The following is a 19,571-nucleotide window of genomic DNA, read 5'->3' as shown; positions in this document are numbered from 1 at the left end:
GCCCAGGAAAATTTGAGGGCAGGGTGGAAGTTAGTGGTGGCAACTGAAGCCCATGAATTCTGCACAGGAGCAGGAGGCAGTCCCGAAGCAGTTGTCGGTGTAGCAGTGAAATAGTTGGGGACACGACCATGGGCCTGGAACAAAAAGGCAGGCTTAGCACATTTATATGTGCAACATCTATTCTCAGTATTTTTAACATAATGTAAAAGAAAATCAGATTCTAAAAACATTGAACCAGATTGATTATTTTAAGTTCTTTCATAGGTTATGTAATTGCACTGTATGATTATTTGCTTACTGACAATTGTCAAAATCACAAAGATCTACAAAATTATGCTCATGAAGTAATTCTTACTTTGCCTCTGTGCTGTCGAATACCTTTCCACAATGGTTTCAGAACAGAGTCAAATGACTCAATACCATATGGAGTTGCAGCTTCAGCCAAGGCAGCAATAGCCAGAGCACTGATGGTTCGTACTTTCTGCTGCTCATCAACCAGACCTGTAGGGGAAAAATATACATTTCATACGAACGAATTATGCATTCATACAACTTCAGATATCTAAACTAAAATCACCACTTAAAACTGTAAAAATATCTTTGTTACAGATTATGTTAAGAACCCATTTATGTCATCAATACGTACCGTGTTCAATAATCTCAACCAAGCTCCTCAAATGAGGCAAGATGGCACAACCCATAAGGATGGCAATCTGCTGCACAATTTTGATTCCTGTGTGCCGAGCTTGCCATGATTTTTTGCTTTTACACACAGCTTTAAGGAAGGGCAACAGTGATGGAATACCCAGAGCAGAAGCAACAACGGCAAAGGCTCGAGCTGTTGTGTTTCTTACATATTCATCCATGTTATCAATATCAGGACGCATAGTAGAAATCATGGTGGCAAGACCTGCAGCCTAACAACACAGAACACAAACAAAATGTCAGTCCAATTTACAGTTAGTTGAGTGCTTCCCCCCCCCCCGTCTTATGGACAGGCAGATCAATTTTCTGCATAAAATGTTATTTTGGGTTCAATAATTTTTTGAAGGGACTGTATTCAGACCTTTGCTAAGTTAGAGATGATTTCTCTGCCTTCCACTCTTGCATAATAGTCTTCATCAATCAACAATGGCTCAATAACCACAAGAATCTGTAAAAAAAAGTCAGCATTTTGGTTAATAAAGCAGCGTATAAATACATATCCCTCACTATCACAACATGGACAGTAGCTCCTAAATCCAAAGCCTCCAACACAGAGGGCAAGGGCTTCAGCCACATGGGGGTGGCATAAGCTGCATGTTGCTTCCAAATCACATTGTTTTTGACTTGGAATTATCTTGCCAGTCCTTCATTGTTGTTGGATCTTAATTTCTGGAATTACTAACAGCATTACGCAAGTACCTTCACCAGAAAGATCCCAGCGTTTGAAGATGGCATCTCAAGGGCAATTGAGAATAGACAATACTGCCAGCATTTCTCACATCCCAGAAAATGAATGCACTAAAAATGTCATGCAACTTTAATTTTGTTTCTCCCACTGCACAAAGTTGATAAACTGAATAATTTGTTTTTATTAGTTAATCCATTATCAAGTTACCCACCATAAACATCCAGGAAGCCAAGACAGACAAAGTTAACCAACACCGTGACGATCAGAACAAGGCAAATGTGGCTCTGACGTACGGCTCACTTCAAAGGTTTCCTGTCATTATAAAAGCACGGAAAATGCGGGGTGGAATAGTCAGGCTCGTACAACCAATGCTGCAACGATCAGGCTAAATATATGATATCCAACTTTGTGGGTGTGCTATGTATGGTTCAATGTCCAGCAGTAGCACAACAGGATACATTGTTAGTATTAATAGGATCCAGCAGTCTTGCAATTTCTATCTCTAAGAATAAGAAATGACCACAAAATAATTACTTCAGCAGTCAATCTTGACTTGGAAACATCAAAGCCTGTTCTCTCTGCTGGGTAACAATCCAAGATTGTTTAAAAGATCATTGCAGAGCACCACAGAGCTTGGTTATATTTTATCATAGTGGTACAAACACGATCTCAGTGTAATTAGGATGGGGCAAACAAAATACAGCCTTACCGCTGTTGCGGAGGACAAATGTGTTCTAAACAAATGATAACTTATGTATACCTTAAACTGCATATGTCAAAAATTCAACCCACAACTCAAACGTACCTTGTGGACGTATGGGCGGACTAAATCGTCTAACTTGTAGAGGATTCGGTCAATAACTTTAACCAGCAAGTGGCGCTCTTGGTCTTCAAGCGTCGGGGACATCAGCAGTGGAAGAATCTGATTGAACAGGGGACCAGCTCCAAATTCCCTGGCTTTATCAGTTATTTGACGTAAAGCAGCCTTGAAGAGGGAAGTAAGAAAATAATTTTAAAATGCATTTTTTCCAGAATTACATAACCTGTCACAGCTCTCAGAAAAAAAAATAATAATAATAAACCTACCTTCCTCATTGGAGGAGTGCCATTCTTTATCTTCAAAAGCAACTTCATTATCTTTCTTTCTTTTTGCTCTTCTGGACTCAGGGTAGATTCATCAACTTCAACCTGGTGAGTACCAATAAGAAAACAACCCCATTAGACACTGCAACACTGAAACTTCCTTCATAAAACAGTTGCTTGCATGGCATCCTCATGTCATTTTTGAAAGAAATCATTTAACCAAAACAAAAGTACATCTGTACTGGATGCAAAAATTACATTATTTGGTTAGGTTTATAAAAAATCACAGCTGGGTAAATATCCCTATCATTAAAAAACATTGCTTTGTGCAAATAAATATGGAGATAGAAATGTCCAGCTATGCTTTCACACTTCAGCTGTTCCTCCTTATGGACTAGTCATAAAATGTACCTTTTTTACAAACCAGTGAGCAATATTTTACCTAGATTAACTGCAATGGTGTCCTGCATATGACAAATGATACAAAACTGTCATGAGATCATACCAAATTATGTTACTGTATTTTAGAATGTGAAAGCACAATTTTAACATAATTAAGAATTTTAAATGTTCATACAGAGACAATGACAAATATATTTGGAAGTAAATTACTTTACTATTGATGCAGCCTGAACACTGTTAATGTAATTTATTTGTCAACACTCTGTACTTCTGCCTCACAGCCTTATCTACCTTCCATGTAAATTACTATATTTTACTGGGAATTATAACATTCTTAACTATACTTACCAACAATTTATCAAAGTACTGGATGTCATCTGGCTTCAGGAATGGAAGATTACCAGAGGGCTGATCATTCATGTTCTTTGCTGAACGGTCTTCAGACTGCATGTGGAAACCAGTTAGGCCTCCAAGTGGTGTTGGAGTTGCAGTCAGTTTACGAGCAGGTGTTCGAATTGGGACATAACCAGCTGGAGGTGGAAGGACCTGAAAGCATTACAAAGCAAGCCATTAACATTATTATCCACACATGATACTTACAATCCATACCAAACAAGACAAGCAATGTTTCATTATCAATAATACACAAATGCTGGCATAACTCAGCAGGACAGGCAGCACCTCTGGATAGAAGGAATGGGTGACGTTTTGGGTTGAGACCCTTCTTCAGGGTCTCAACCCGAAATGTCAGTGGTAAGGTAAAAATCTCACAGAAATGTCAGTGGTAAGGAGGAAAATGAAATGCCTTCATTTTGAGGGGACTAGAATATAAAAGCAAGGATGTAATGCTGAAGCCTTATGAGGTACTAGCCAAGCTGATTTGGAATATTGGTAGCAGTTTTGGGCCCCATTTCTGAGGAAGGATGTGTTGGGATTGGAGAGGTCCAGAGGAGGTTTACAAAAATGGTCCCAGGGATGATTGGGTTAATATATAACGAGCATTTGATGGCTGTGGGCCTGTCCTAGCTGGAGTTTAGAAGGATGAGGGAATATCCTGAAATATTCTGAATAATGGGAGAGTCTAGAACGAGAGGGCAAGCCCCAGAATAAAAGGACGTACTATTAGAATAGAGATGAGGAGGAATTTCTTTAGTCAGAGGGTGGTCAAACTATGAAATTCATTGCCACAGTCAGTTGTGGACGCCAAGGCATTGGGTATTTTTAAAACAGATTGATAGGTTCATGATTAGGATGAGAGTCAAAGGCTATGAAAAGGCGGCGGCTCAGTGGTAGAGTTGCTGCTTTACAGCACCAGAGACCCACGTTTGATCTTGACTATGGGCACGGAGTTTGCACGTTCTCCGACACGGCGTGGGTTTTCTCCGGGTGTTCCGATATCCTCCCACATTCCAAAGGCGTGCAGGTTTGTAGGTTAATTGGCTTCTGTAAATTGTCCCTAGTGTGTAGGATAGAACTAGTGCAAGGATGGTCACTGGTCAGCGTGGACTCAGTGGGCCTAAGGGCCGGTTTCCACGCTGTATCTCTAAACTAAGGCAGGGGAATGGGGTAGAGAAAAAATAGATCAACCATGATGGAAAGGCAGTGTAGACTCGATGGGTCGAATGGCCTAATTCAGTTCCTATGTCTTATGGAAGTAATAAAAGTAACGTCAGCAATATTATCTCCAAACAAGCCCAATGTTCTTTGTTAAGTACATATACTTATTTTAAATGCAAAATTGTACAACGTTTAGACTACGTTACCTTATAGCCTTCAGGGAACATTGCATCCAGTTCTTCATCTGTAAGTGGACGATTCCTTTCATCAATTTCACGTTCCCAACGCCAAGCCTGCAGTTGTTCAGGTGTCATGCTCATCAAGTGACCTACAAATTAATTTAAATATTGTTCCTTTAAACAATTTTTAACCATTTTGAAAAAAATATCAACTCCTTGTAGAATTCTGTCCTTTCACAATTTCTCAATATATTTATATTCCTAATAAACTATTAGAGTAAACGTCATACAGCATGGAAACAGTCCCTTTGGTCCAACCATGTCGACGAAGACGCCCCATCTAATCTAATCCCATTTGCCAGTATTTGACTCATCTGCCTTTAAACCTTTCCTATCCATGCACCTGTCCAAGTGTCTTTTAAACGCTTTCACAGTACCTGCCTCGGCTACCTCCTCTGGCACTCATTCAAATATATCCAGCACCTCGAGTGAAAAGGTTGCCTCTCAGGTTAAGATTAAATCTTTCCCCTCTCTGAACAGCACAGTGGCACAGTAGAGCCGCTGCTTCACAGCTCCAGACACCCGGGTTTGATACTGACTACAGATGCTGTGTGGAGTTTGCACATTATCCCTGTGACTACATGAGTTTTCTCCAGGTACTCCAGTTTCCTCCCACATTCCAAAGATGTACAGATTTGTAGGTTAATTGGCTTCTGTAAATCACCCCTAGTGTGTAGGACATAGAACTAGTGTATGGGTGATACAGCATGGAAACTGGCCCACTGAGTGTATCTCCAAACTAAAACCTTAAATTTATGTCCTCTGATTCTTGGATCCCCTACTTTGGGTAAAAAGTAGGGTAAAAATCCCCTACTTTGTGTGCATCCACCCTATCTATTCCCCTCATGATTTTATAAACCTGTATCACCCTTCAGCCTCTGGCATTCCAAGAAACAGCTTGCCCAACGTCTCCCTGTAGCTCAGCTCCCAAAGTCCAAACATCCTCATAAATTATTAGATTAAGATATACAGGATTCACTATGACTTGGTCGTATAGATTCAGAACTGTCTTAAATGGGATTATTCATGGAAGGCAGAGGTTTGTGGCCTTTCTGTCATACAAATCCATGTAAAAGGATTTGCAGATCCTCAGCCTATCTGTCTGCAAGGATGTTACCGAGACGTCCTCCTCCCTAAGGCTGTTCATCACAGTGCTCCCTCTGTGAACCTTATGGAAGAAGAAGCGTGAGCACGTCTCATCCTGCTCCATGTGGCGGACCCTGGATCGGAAGATGATCTTGGAGGATTCAGAGGTAAAGAGCCGAGCTTGCCGGCCCTTCAACTCTAAGTTCCTCCCTCACATCCACCCCTCTCGACTGCAGAAGGAGCAGTTGCTGCAAATTTGTCTGGAGTTGACACAATTTTCTCTGACTGTCTTGCTCGCAGAACCCCTTTATTTATGAAGAACTTCTTAATGTTCTCCTTGGTTGCTTCCCACCAGAGTGCCAGGAGTTCACAGTTCTCCAACATGCGTAGTCTCTCTTTAGCTCAATGTTCTCTGGGGTCAACAGCTTCACAACCCTTCGCTTAGTTCGCAATAACCAACCTGATATCCCAGTGGCTCAGCACTTCAACTCCACCTCCCGAATCAGACCTTTCTGTCCCGGGCCTCCTCCATGGCCAGAGTGAGCCCCACCATAAATTGGAGGAGCAGCACCTCATATTTCACTTGGGTAGATTACACCCCAGTGGTATGAACATTGACCTCCAATTTCAGGAAGTGCTTGCTTTCTCCCTCTTTCCCCTCCCCTTCCCAGCTCTCCCACAGCCCACTGTTTCCACGTCTTCCTTTCTTCTTCCCGCCCCCACCACCCGCACATCAGTCTGAAGGAGGATCTCGACTCGAAACGTCACCTATTCCTTCGCTCCATAGATGCTGCCTCACCCGCTGAGATTCTCCAGCATTTTTTATCAACCTTTCATTTAGAAATGTAGATGGGTTAGTGAATAAGGTTGCTGACGACGCCAAAACTGGAGGAGTTGCAGAGAGGAAGAAAGGCTGTCAGAAGATACAGCAGGATATAGATCTGCTGCAGAAGTGGGCAGAGAAATTGAAGATGGAGCTTAATCCAAGCAAGTGTGAGTTGCTGCACTTTGGGAGGTTGAATGCAAGGGAAAAGTATGCAGTTCATGGCAAGACCATCAACAGCATTGATGTGCAAAGGAATCTTGGGAGTCCAAGTTCATAGCTCACTGAAATGGTAGCACAAGTAGATAGGGCGGTAAAGAAGGAGTATGGTATGCCTGCCTTCATTGCAAAGGATATTGAATATAAGAGTAAGGAAGTCATGATGCAGCTCTATAGGACTGGTTCGGCCACATTTGGAGTATTCCATGCAGTTCTGGTCACCCCATTACAAGAAAGATGTGGAGGCTTTGGAGAGGGTGCAGAGAAGATTTACTTTAGTTTAGATGGTTTCAACTACAGGGGGAGACTTGGAATGTTTTCTCTGGAATGTCTGATGTTGAGGGGAGACGAGAGAGAAATACAGCAACCTCTCGTTATTAGACCTCTTTATACCAGACTTTGGTTATAGCGGACTGTCTCTAAGAACTCAGGCTGCTAGTCACATTGTGGAAGCTACAGAAACTGACAAGCAACCGCTCTGATCAACACTTAATTCTATTAAACAATGTAACAGATAACATTAAGTATTTTTAGCTTGCAGTAACAAAAATACATTTTTGGCTGTTAAAAAGAACTTTGGATTTGAAAACAACTTGTTGTTTCATGTAGTGATGGAACAAATCCCTTACTCGGTTAAGGCAAACAATCAGCAATAATGGACACCACCCCTCCCCCTCCCAAAAATAGTTTGTTATAATTAGGGTTTACTGTATATAAAATTATGAGAGGCACAGTGTCAGAACCTCCCCCCCCCCAGGGTGGAAATGTCCTACACTCGAGGGCATAGTCATAAGGCAAAGGGGAAACGGTAATGGAGTGTGCAGTGGGGATCTGGAACACATTGCCAGGGGTGGTTGTGGAGGCAGAGACTATAGTGGCATTTTAGAGGTTTATGGATAGGTACCTGGAAGTGCAAGGAAGAGAGAAATATGGATCATGTATAGTCAGATGCGATCAGTTTAACTTGACATCATGCTCGGCACAAACATTGTGGGTCTTAGGCCCTGTTCCTGTGCCACACTGCTCTATGTTCTATGTAAATTATCTCTGCACTTGTTCCAGCTTAATGACATATTTCCTATAGCAGGGTGAGCAAAACTGAACACAAAAATAAAACTGAACACAATTTTATTGAGAAGTGACCTTATTATGTGCAAGATCAGGAGGGGCTTCCAACTCAGAAAAGAAGGGTCTTTGATCATCAACTATAAACCAAACGAAGTGTTCAATAAAAATCAAATGATGGAAATAGCAAACAGATCAAACAGCATCTATGAACAGATAAACACTGTTATTTTTTTAGGACAAGGATTTCCAGCAACTAAACTATCTTGACTTTGGAATGAAAGTGCACATTGTCAAGAATGAGGACAACACAGACTTCAATGTTGCCTTCTTCCTCTCCATATTCCACGCTCAGGATGAAAATAATCATTTGGTAAAGTACTAATAGTCTATCACTGGATATTAAACTACATTCAAACATGACCAAACTCAAAATATAGCATTGTATACTGATTCGCCTGATATAAACTAAATAAGTGTATTTGCGATATAATACAAATAATTTACCTGGTGTTGGCGTTGCCATAGCCATTGCTGGTGTGCCTTTTGGTGTGATTCCACTAGGTGTAAGCAACGGAGTACTACCACCCATCTGACTAGCTGGTGTTTCATCCCAACGAGATTTTCTTTTGCTTGCACCTGGGGTTGGAGTTTCACCAATGGAGTCACCTCCACGATCTGTACGTGGTGTCTCAGCCCATCCACTGCCATGTCCAGGTGTTTCTAAAATAAAAAAGTGAACAAAGGTTATCACTTTAAATTTAGGATTTTTGAGTTAAGATTTTTTATTAAACAGCTTTTTTAAGCTTTCAAATTAATCACAGAATCCAAAATACTGTCTATTTTAACAAGAATCACCACAGCAGGATGCAATATGCTGACAGAAAGACTTCATTTTACCTCTATCCGTTTTTGGAGTTTCATCCCATCTGTTCTTGCGCACACTGGAAGTTGCGCCTCCATGACCTGGTGTGGCATGACCAGGTGTGTCCCGTCCAGGTGTAGCAGCCCCTGCGGGTGTGTGACTGGGAGTTGGTTCCCACATTCTTGAGCTTGGGGTTGCACCAGGAGTCTCACTGCCCTTTGATCGACCGGGGGTTTCATCCCAACGGCTCTGAGAAGGGGTGTTGCCAGGTGTGTGACCAGGAGTATGCCCTGGTGTGTGCCCAGGAGTGTGTCCAGGGGTGTGTCCAGGAGTCTATCAAAAGACCAGTTACATTTATTCATGCATATTCACCATTGCCAAATGTGCAATAATGTTACTTGCAAAAATAGAATCCACATATGCTCGCTTTATAGTGTTTTAGTTTAAGATAGGATACTCAACTACTATTTAACATTTGTTTGATAATTTTTAAAGGAAAAGGAGTCCAATCCTAGATTCTGTTGATATCTGAACGATAGGAAAAAAATCAAAGAAGTCTCAAATTGTAACATGATTTGTCAAAGAAAAATGCTCGTTATCAAGAAAAGGAGTCTCGTAATTCATTCAAATATTTTACCATTATGTCGTTGAACTTCAGGCTATTGTATCCTGTATGTCAAACAGAGAATAATGCAGTGTTGGAAGGAACTGCAGATGCTGGTTCAAACTGAAGTTAGGCACAAAAAGCTGGAGTAACTCAACGGGTCAGGCAGCATCTCTGGAGAAGAGGAATAGGTGACATTTCTGAAGATGGGTTTTGATCCGAAACGTCACCCTTTCCTTTTCTCCAGAGATGCAGCCTGACCCGCTGAGTTACTCCAGCTTTTTGTGTCTATCTTCGAGAACAATGCAAAGTGCAATGGAAGAGATTAGGGCAGAAGAGCAAGAACTTGACGAGAGAGAGATAGGCTTTAGTATTAATAAGATGCTAGTTGGAGCAAGAGTGGGTGGGGCACATAGGGAAGATATATAAAGGAGACAATTCCAAAGCTTAGGAACTTAAGACAATCAATTAGAGAACAATCAAGTTTAATGAGATGAACATAAATATTTCTGACAGTTATTAGGAAGATGGGAACTGGACGAAAGACTCGGGGTTAGAGTGTCTTACTCGGCATGAATGTCATGTTTGACTGGGTCAGTGTGCAATTACAATACATATGTTTTCAGGTTTGGTCAGAAAATTAAAAGGTACTTGAGCTCTGATCAGTTTTGCTTTGACTACAATAAGTTATGGTTGAGTTTCATTTTTTAATATTCCAGCAATACTTAAGAGTCATAGAGTGGTACAGTGTGGAAACAGGCCCTTCGGCCCAACTCGCCCACACTGCAAACAATGTACCAGTTTCACTAGTCCCACTTGCCTGCGCTTGGTCCATATCCCTCCAAACCTGTCCTATCCATGTACCTGTCTAACTGTTTCTTAAATGATGGGATAGTCCCAGTCTCAACAACCTACTCTGGCAGCTTGTTCCATACACCCACCACCCTTTGTGTGAAAATGTTACCTCTCGGATTCCTATTAAATCTTTTCCCCTTCACCTTGAACCTATGTCCTATGGTCCTCGATTCCTCCACTCTGGGCAAAAGACTCTGGATCTACCCGATCTACAGTGTCCTCCATAATGTTTGGGACAAAGATCCATCGTTTATTTATTTGGCTCTGTACTCCACAATTTGAGATTTTGAATAGAAAATAAAGATCACATATGGATAATGTGCACATTGACAGATTTTAATTGAGGCCATTTTTATACATTTTAGTTTCACCATGTAGAAATTACAGCAGTGTTTATACACAGTCCCCCCCATTTCAGGGCACCATAATGTTTGGGACACAGCAGTGTCATGTAAATGAAAGTAGTCATGTTTAGTATTTCGTTGCATATTCTTTGCATGCAATGACTGCTTGAAGTCTGCGACTCATGGACATCACCAATTGCTGGGTGACTTCTCTGGTGATGCTCTGCCAGGCCTGTATTGCAGCCATCTTTAGCTTATGCTTGTTTGGGGGCTAGTCCCCTTCAGTTTCCTATTCAGCATATAAAACGCATGCTCAATTGGGTTCAGATCGGGTGATTGACTTGGCCACTCAAGAATTGACCATTTTTTAGCTTTGAAAAACTCCTTTATTGCTTTAGCGGTATGTTTGGGATCATTGTCTTGCTGCAGAATGAACCGCCGGCAAATGAGTTTTGAGGCATTTGTTTGAACTTGAGCAGATAGGATGTGTCTATGCACTTCAGAATTAATTCTGCTACTACCATTAGCAGTTGTATCATCAATGAAGATAAGTGAGCCAGTACCTTAAACAGCCATACATGCCCAGGCCATAACACCCCCACCACCGTGTTTCATAGATGAGGAGGTATGCTTTGGATCTTGGGCAGTTCCTTCTCTCCTCCATACTTTGCTCTTGCCATCACTCTGATATAAGTTAATCCTCGTCTCATCTGTCCACAAGACCATTTTTTCCAGAACTGTGGTTGCTCTTTTAAGTACTTCTTGGCAAACTATAACCAGGCCGTCCTATTTTTGCAGCTAAACAGTGGTTTGCATCTTGCAGTGTAGCCTCTGTATTTCTGTTTATTAAGTCTTCTGCAGACTATGGTCATTGACAAATCCATACCTGACTCCTGAAGAGTGTTTCTGATGTCAGACAGGTGTTTGTTTTTTTTTCTTTATTATAGAGAGAAATCTTCTGTCATCAGCTGTGGAGGTCTTCCTTGGCCTGCCAGTCCCTTTGCGATGAGTAAGCTCACCAGTGCTCTTTCTTCTTAATGATGTTCCAAACAGTTGATTTTGGTAAGCCTAAGGTTTGGCCGATGTCTCTTTAAGAGTTTTATTTTTGTTCCTCATAATAGCCTATTTGACTTTCATTGGCACAACTTTGGTCCTCATGTTGATAAATACCAATAAACGTTTCCAAGGTTGATGGAAAGACTGGAAGAAAGACTAAGTGCTGAGAATTCTCTTATATTTGCATCGAGGCATTTAAACACACGAGCATGTATCCCAAACATTATAGTGCCCTGAAATGGGGGGACTATGTATAAACACAGCTGTAATTTCTACATGGTGAAACTAAAATGTATAAAAATGGCCTTTATTAAAATCTGACAATGTACACTTTAACCACATGTGGTTTTTTTCCCATTACAAATCTCAAATTGTGGACTACAGAGGCAAATAAATAAATGATGGATCTTTGTCCCAAACATTACAGAGGGCACTGTATTCCTCTCATGATTTTGTATACCTCTATAAGATCTCCCCTCATCCTCCTGCGCTCCATGGAATAGAGACCCAGCCTAACTCAACTTCTCCCTATAGCTCACACCCTCTAGTCCTGGTAACATCCTTGTAAATATTTTCTGAACCCTTTCAAGCTTGACAATATCTTTCCTATAAAATGGTGCCCAGAACTGAACACAATATTCTAAATGCGATCTCACCAACGTCTTATACAACTGCAACATGACCTCCCAACTTCTATACTCAATATTCTGACTGATGAAGGCCAAAGTGCCAAAATATTTTTTGACCACTTTATCTACTTGCAACTCGATCTTCATTGAACCATGCACCTGTACTCCTAGATCCCTCTGCTCCTAATCACTACCCAGAGGCCAACCATTTACTGTGTAGTTCCTGCCCTTGTTCGACATCCCAAAATGCAACACCTCACACTTCTCTGTATTAAATTCTATCCACCATTCCTCTGCCCACCTGGCCTATCGATCCAGATCCTGCTGTAATCTTTCACAACCATCTTCACTATCTGCAAAACCACTAACTTTTCAGCAAAAAGGATCATCAGCAAACTTGCTAATCTTGCTCTGTATGTTCTCATCCAAATCATTGAAGTAGATGACAAACAGTAACGGGCCCAACACCGAACCCTGAGGCACACCATTAGTCACAGTCCTCCAGTCCGAGAAGCAACCTTCCACATTCACCCTCTGCTTCCTTCCATGGAGCCAATTTGCTATCCATTCAGCTATCTCTCCTTGGATCCCATGCGATCTAACCTTCCTGAGCAGTCTACCATGCAAAACCTTGTCGAACTGAAGTCCATGTACACAACATCTACAGCTCTGCCCTCACCAACCTCTTTGGTCACGTCTTCAAAAAAACAATCAGATTTGTGAGGCACGACCTTCCATGTGCAAAAGCATGCTGACTTTCCCAAATCAGCCCTTGCCCACCCAAATGCCTGTATAACCTATCCCCCAGAATACTCTCCAGTAACTTACCAACTAGATGTTAAGCTCACTGGCCTATAGTTCCCAGCCTTTTCCCTGCAGCACTTCTTGAAAAGAGGCACAACATTTGCCAACCTCCAGTCTTCCGGCACCTCTCCATTCAAGGACAACTCGTAAATTTCAACCAGGGCTCCTACAATTTCCATTCTAGTTTCCTGCAATGTCCTCGGATATATCTGATCAGGCCCTGGAGATTTGTCTACCCTTCAAACACGACAATAACTTCAGTACTTCTTCGATGGTAACCCTGACTGCTCTCAAGATACTTCCAGTGACTGCTCCAATTTCCTCCGTCCTACTGTCTTTCTCCCCAGTAAATACAGAGGAGAAATATTCATTTAGGACCTTGCCTATCTCCTGTGGCTCTACACAGAGGTGACCAGTTTTGATTCCTGAGAGGTCCCACTCTCTCTCTAGTTACCCTTTTCCCCCTTATGTATTTATAAAAACTTTTGGGATAGTCCTTAATGCTACCCGCCAGAGCTATCTCCTGGCCTCTTTTGTCCCTTCTGATTTCCTTTTTTAGTTTACTCCTTAGTTCTCGAAACTCCTCCATGGATGCATTTGATCCCAGCTGCCTATACCTGTCCCATGCAACCTTCTTGTTTTTGACTAACTTCCCAATTTCCCTCATCAGCCAAGCTTCCTTACGTTTGCCTGCTTTGCCCTTCACTCTGACGGGGACATACACATTCTGAGTTTTCTTCAGCACACTTTTAAAAACATCCCACGTGGCCGATGTTCCTTTCCCCTCAAATAACCTGCTCCAGTCAACTTGAGCGAAACCTTCGCTCATACCCTCAAAGTTGGCCTTACCCCAGTTGAGTATTTTAACACATGGACCCTCTCCACCCCTAACTTAAACCTAATCAAACTGCGGTCACTGGTCCCAAAAGGCTCCTCCACACACACTTCCCAATTTCCCAATACTAGAACCAGCGTTGCCCTCTCACGTGTGGGGTCCTCCACATACTGCTTAAGAAAATTGGCCTGAACACTTTTGAGGAATTACACCCCATCTAAACCCTTCACGCTATGATTTTCCCAGTCTATATTGGGAAAGTTAAAATCCCCGACTACAACCACCTTATTTGACCTGCAGCTGTCTGCAATCTCCCGGCACATTTGTTCTTCTAATTCCCGTTGACTATTCGGGGGTCTGTGGTACAAGGTGACCACCCCTTAATTGTTGGAGAAACTTAGCGGATGAGGCAGCATCGATGGAGAGAAGGAATAGGCAACGTTTCAGGTCGAGACCCTTCTCCAGACTGATGTAGGGGGGCGGGAAATATAAAGGAAGAGGCGGAGACAGTAGGCTTGTGGGAGAGCTGGGAAGGGGGAGGGGAAGGAGGGAGAAAGCAAGGACTATCTGAAATTGGAGGTCAATGTTCATACCGCTGGGGTGTAAACTACCCAAGCGAAATATGAGGCGCTGTTCCTCCAATTTGCGCTGGGCCTCACTTTGGCAATGGAGGAGGCCCAGGACAGAAAGGTCGGATTCGGAATGGGAGAGGGAGTTGAAGCGCTAAGCCACCGGGAGATCAGATTGGTTAGTGCGAAATGAGCGGAGGTGTTGGGTGAAGCCATCGCCAAGCCTGCGCTTGGTCTCACCGATGTAGAGAAGTTGACAACTGGAACAGCGGATGCAGTAGATGAGGTAGGAGAAGGCACAGGTGAACCTCTGGCTCACCTGGAAAGACTGCTGGGGTCCTCGGATGGAGTCGAGGGGGGAGGTAAAGCGACAAGTGTAGCATTTCCTGCAGTTGCAAGGGAAAGTACCCGCGAGGGGGTGGTTTGGGTGGGAAGGGACAAATTAACCAAGAAGTTACGGAGGGAATGGTCTCTGCGGAAAGCAGAAAGGGGAGATGGGAAGATGTGGCCAGTGGTGGGATCCCGAAAATGTCGGAGGATTATATGTTGTATGCGACCGCCGACAGGGTGGAAGGTGAGGACTATGGGGACTCTGTCCTTGTTACGAGTAGGAGGATATGGAGTGAGAACGGTGCTGCGAGATATAGAGGAGACCCTGGTGAGAGCCTCATCTATGATAGGAGTAGGGAACCCTCGTTCCCTAAAGAATGAGGACATCTCCGATGCCCTGGTCCGGAACACCACATCCTGGGTGCAGATGCGGCGTAGAAGGAGGAATTGGGAGTAGGGGATGGAGTCCTTACAGGAAGCAGGATGGGAAGTGTAGTCCAGATAGCCATGGGAGTCAGTGGGTTTGTAGTAGATGTCAGTCAATAGTCTACATCAGCGAGACCATGCGCAGGCTTGGCGATTGCTTCGCCCAACACCTCCGCTCAGTTCACATTAACCAACTTGATCTCCCGGTGGTTCAACACTTCAACTCCCCCTCCCATTCCGAATCAGACCTTTCTGTCCTGGGCCTCCTCCATTGCCAGTGAAGCCCAGCGCAAATTGGAGAACAGCACCTCATATTTCGCTTGAGTAGTTTACACCCAGCAATATGAACATTGACTTCTCCAATTTCCGATAGTCCATGCTTTCTCCCTCCTTCCCTTCCCCTGCTCTCCCACAAGCCTACTGTCTCCGCCTCTTCCTTTATTTTTCCTGCGCCCCCCCCGCCAGTCTGAAGGGTCTCGACCCGAAACGTCATCTATTCCTTCTCTCCATAGATACTGCCTCACCCGCTGAGTTTCTACAGCATTTTTGTCTACCTTCAAATTTTCCAGCATCTGCAGTCTATTCTTAAACATCCCATTCTTGTTCCTCAGCTTCACCCATATAGCCTCACTAGACAAACCGTCGTAATGTCACCTCTGAAAACAGCCGACATCCTCCTTAACCAACAATACAACCCCCCCCCCCCCCCGCTCTTTTTTCCTCACCCGTCTCTCCTGTACGCCAGAACATTGAGCTGCCAGTCCTGTCCATCCCTTTACCAGGTTACAATCATAGCCACAACGTCCCAGTCGCTCGTTCCTATCCATGCCCTAAGCTCATCTGCCTTACCTGTCAGGCCCCTTACATTAATATACATGCCTTTCACCTTCCTATTCTGTCGACTAACCTTTCCCACACCATCCTCCATACCAACTTCTAGCCTCTCACGTGCCTGTCCTGCACGAAATCCAACCCCCTGCCAATCTAGTTTAAACCCTCCCGTGTAACATTAGCAAACGTTCCCACTAAGATGTCGATCCCCCTCCAGTTTAGGTGCAACCCGTCTCTTTTATACAGGTCACCCCTGCCCCGGAAGAGATCCCAGTGATCCAGAATTCGAAATCCCTGCCCCAACTCCTCAGCCACAGGTTCATTTCCCCCTATCTTCCTTATGAATCTGTTGTGCGGTGGTGCTCCAGGACATGGAAACTCAGAAGAAGCCGCCTGTACTGACATATTCTAGATAGTATATGACTGAACCTAGAAAAAAGCTAGTAGGAATTCCTGGTTGAATTATTTCAAAAAAAAAAGATTCAGATTTCTCTTAACATTCAAATATCATTCCATACTACACTGATGAAAACACTCTAAGATTGAGGAACTACCATTTTGGTGTAATCATTCGGTCAAGAAAAGGCAGTATGGCAGGTAAAAAGGAGTCTTCTCTCTTACCTCTGCTTGATCCCAGCTGGATACTTTCTTGGGTGTAGTGGTTGGAGTTTGATCTGCTGTTTGATCCCAACGACGCTTGCGCTTGGCAGGTTGTTGGGCTGATCCATTGACTACCTTGAGTTCACCAGCTTTAGCTTTCTCAGCTAGCTGCTGTCTTATTTCCCTCTGGCGAACAAAAAATGTTCCAATTAAACAAATTTCTACATTACGAGCATGCTGCTACCATTTCACACAAACATTCTTGGTGGGTGTGGGTGGTGTCAGTATCAAATAAAAACTCAGCCACGTAAATAAAGTGACTGCAAGAGCATATTAAAGGCCGTGTATCCATGCAGACGGACTTGCCTCCTCACAAGCTTAAACCTTTCGACCCCAAGCTTTGTTAGGGGCAGGGAGGATTAGTCACCATTTGCCCGAGTGAATGCAACTCAAACATTCCAGCTTGATAGTATCCAAGATGAAGTGCCTTGCTTGAATGGCATCCTATTCACCCATCTTAAGTATTTATTTCCTCCATTAACAGAGTACCACAGCTACAAAATGTGCTACAGTTTTACATGTCTAGATCACCCCGACAGCAATTCCCAAACCTGCAACTTCTAATAAGCATAAAGACCATCATAAAGTACATGGGAATAACTCAAAATTCAGATTTTCCTCCAAGTAACAAACCAACTTTAAACAAATCCATGCTTGTTCAGTCATTAGGCTGAAATCCTAGAATTTATCCAATAAGCTTTGTCCAGAAGGCCTGCAACAATTCAAGCTGGCTCAGTACAGCCAATATCTGGAGAGCAATTAGGAATGGGCAACAAAAGGCCATCACCAAAAAATAGAAATATGAAAATGCTTAAGGACCTGCCATTACCTCTTCCTTTGTTAAATGCTGTTCTCGCATAACATCCATGTAAGTTCTGACATGCAATTTAGGGTCTGGTGTCTTTCCACCTGAGGGACAAAAATAGTGAGAATAGACAAAAAAACGATTAATGCAGATATAAAAGAAAGTTCAATTTATTTTAGCTATCTATGATATTTTTGCATTAATAGTTTTAACTATTTTGGTTCTGCTTTTTTTCTTTAAATTTAAAATTGTTCACTATCAATTTTCATATTCATTTAAATCACAGCAACTTACAGAGAAGCAACCTGGTGGTCAATTTAACCTGCTTGAATACAAACAGCAATAATTACAACATTCTAAAAATAATGCCTAACTGCAGTAATAAGCAAATCATACGCAAGACATCAAAACACATCAAGTGTCCATTATTGTTGATTTTCCCTTGTTGACGTTCCGGAATACGTACACTGGCGGGCCCGTGTGTCCATCAGCAGTTCTGACTTCAAGCAGCAGAACAGAAGCCTAGAAAATTATCTCTTTACCATTAGTAACACTTTGGAAAGGGTTTTAAAATTCAAAACATCACACCTTGTGTTAGTTTTTAAAATCTCACTCAATATGTGTTCTAGCAAACTTTTTAGGAGAAAACAAGTTTTACCTGCTAAATATTAACTGTATTAAAAAAATAAAGGTAAATGCAACTATTTAAGCATAAAAAGTTACTTCAACAGGATACTTTTATTTGGGATTATGCTGTTTGGGTTTGTCTAAAAACATGCTACACTGGCAGTGTCACACTGCCACTCTCATTCACTTCCTTTTGGTTTAGTTTTTCAGCATAACCTACACACGATCTGTTGCACTGCACCCTTAAGAATGCAGACAGGACTGTCATAGCAGTACTGCTGTAGGAAAGAAATTAAGGACAGTTAGTATGGGCCCGTAGAATTCCGGCAAACATATTTAGAGCAATTACAGTTACAAAAATGTCAGATTCTATCCCTGATAATAATATACATTCTCCAGGTCCAATACCTCTCAATTAAAGCTGAATCACTAACTAAACTGAAATTACAGTAAATATACTAAAACTTCCTATCTTCCTCACTCGCCTGAAAAAAAAGTTGGCCCTCTATGCCTCCCAGTATCAACTTTCTCACTAATATCCAACTTGCTATCCTCAAAATTATTTCTAAAAGGCCATTCCAAATTAATTCAGAGGATGATAAGCCAATTTACAGATTTGTAATAAAAATAATGAACACAGAGGAATACATTTTCATTAGAGCTGGAAGGACCAGAATATTTCTCCAACTTGCCATCTTTTTTCCTAACCTCTAATTGAAACACAGATCTTTGCAGAAGAATTGTTCTTCAGGCACAAACAGTTTCTCCTCATTCTGGTGGGAATTTGTTAATGTGGTTTAAATAGTGGAAATGAAGATGCAACTGTTCTTGACATATGAAGTTGAAGAATGCTATGATTAAGCTTAATCTGATGTAATATAATGATCGGTGAGTTTTCAGTGGAACAAATAACAGGGCATGTTATCATTTTTTTGTTCCTGAGGGGCCGTCCTGTATGGTATGGCCGCCCAGCCTGCAGCTGTCCGTTTTTCACTCTTTTTTTTATTTTTAGTGAGTTTTAATGTTTTGTTTTTGGATTTTTTTATGTGGAGGGTGGGGGGACGGGGTAAACTGCTTTTCAGTGTCCCTACCTGGCGGAGAAGCAGCTTTTCTCCGGGCTGCACTTTCGACCCGTCCTCGCGACCTACCAGCGGGCCTGGAGCGGCGTTTCCTGAGGGGACCGCCCAGAACCTCGGCTTCAGCGGCGGCGCAGCACTGGAGCGCTATCGCGGAGCGGGCGATGCCTTGCCCGGGTCGCCACGCTGGAACTCAAGCTTGAGCTGAAGACCGCCGATAAAAACATCGCGGAGCTGCGGTCTGTGGAGCGGCCAGCTGCGGCGCTGAACTTTAACATCGGGAGCCTGCGATCTCTCGCCGAGATCGCCAGTGGTGGAGCTCCATCCAGCGCAGCCTGTTGGCTTCGGAAGCCGCGGTCTCCAGTAAGGAAGCGGCCGTTCCAGGTTT

The 19,571-nt window shown here is 42.8% G+C and overlaps 1 protein-coding gene across 6 annotated transcripts in view; it reads right to left on the bottom strand.

Moving 5' to 3' along the window:
- The window catches only part of sf3b1 (splicing factor 3b subunit 1), a 64,759-nt gene that overhangs the window by 9,926 nt on the left and 35,262 nt on the right, over positions 1-19,571 (bottom strand). For 2 of the 6 annotated variants that reach the window (XM_033023706.1, XM_033023707.1), the window contains 11 exons: positions 17,505-17,584; positions 16,637-16,801; positions 8,768-9,065; positions 8,375-8,590; positions 4,642-4,763; positions 3,227-3,424; positions 2,480-2,581; positions 2,199-2,378; positions 1,067-1,153; positions 647-917; positions 356-501 (listed from right to left, as the gene is read on the bottom strand). In XM_033023706.1, coding sequence (XP_032879597.1) covers positions 356-501; positions 647-917; positions 1,067-1,153; positions 2,199-2,378; positions 2,480-2,581; positions 3,227-3,424; positions 4,642-4,763; positions 8,375-8,590; positions 8,768-9,065; positions 16,637-16,801; positions 17,505-17,584 — 1,865 coding nt within the window. Of the gene's footprint in view, positions 1-355; positions 502-646; positions 918-1,066; positions 1,154-2,198; positions 2,379-2,479; positions 2,582-3,226; positions 3,425-4,641; positions 4,764-8,374; positions 8,591-8,767; positions 9,066-16,636; positions 16,802-17,504; positions 19,109-19,571 lie in introns of those variants that run through there. The other 4 variants (XM_033023709.1, XM_033023708.1, XM_033023712.1 and 1 more) reach the window with 4 other exon arrangements.

The sequence above is a fragment of the Amblyraja radiata genome, chromosome 7 (assembly GCF_010909765.2).
Source record: "Amblyraja radiata isolate CabotCenter1 chromosome 7, sAmbRad1.1.pri, whole genome shotgun sequence".
NCBI classification, from domain to species: domain Eukaryota; kingdom Metazoa; phylum Chordata; class Chondrichthyes; order Rajiformes; family Rajidae; genus Amblyraja; species Amblyraja radiata.
The sequence above is the reverse complement of the archived record's forward strand: the minus strand, read 5'-3'. Positions and strand labels throughout refer to the sequence as shown.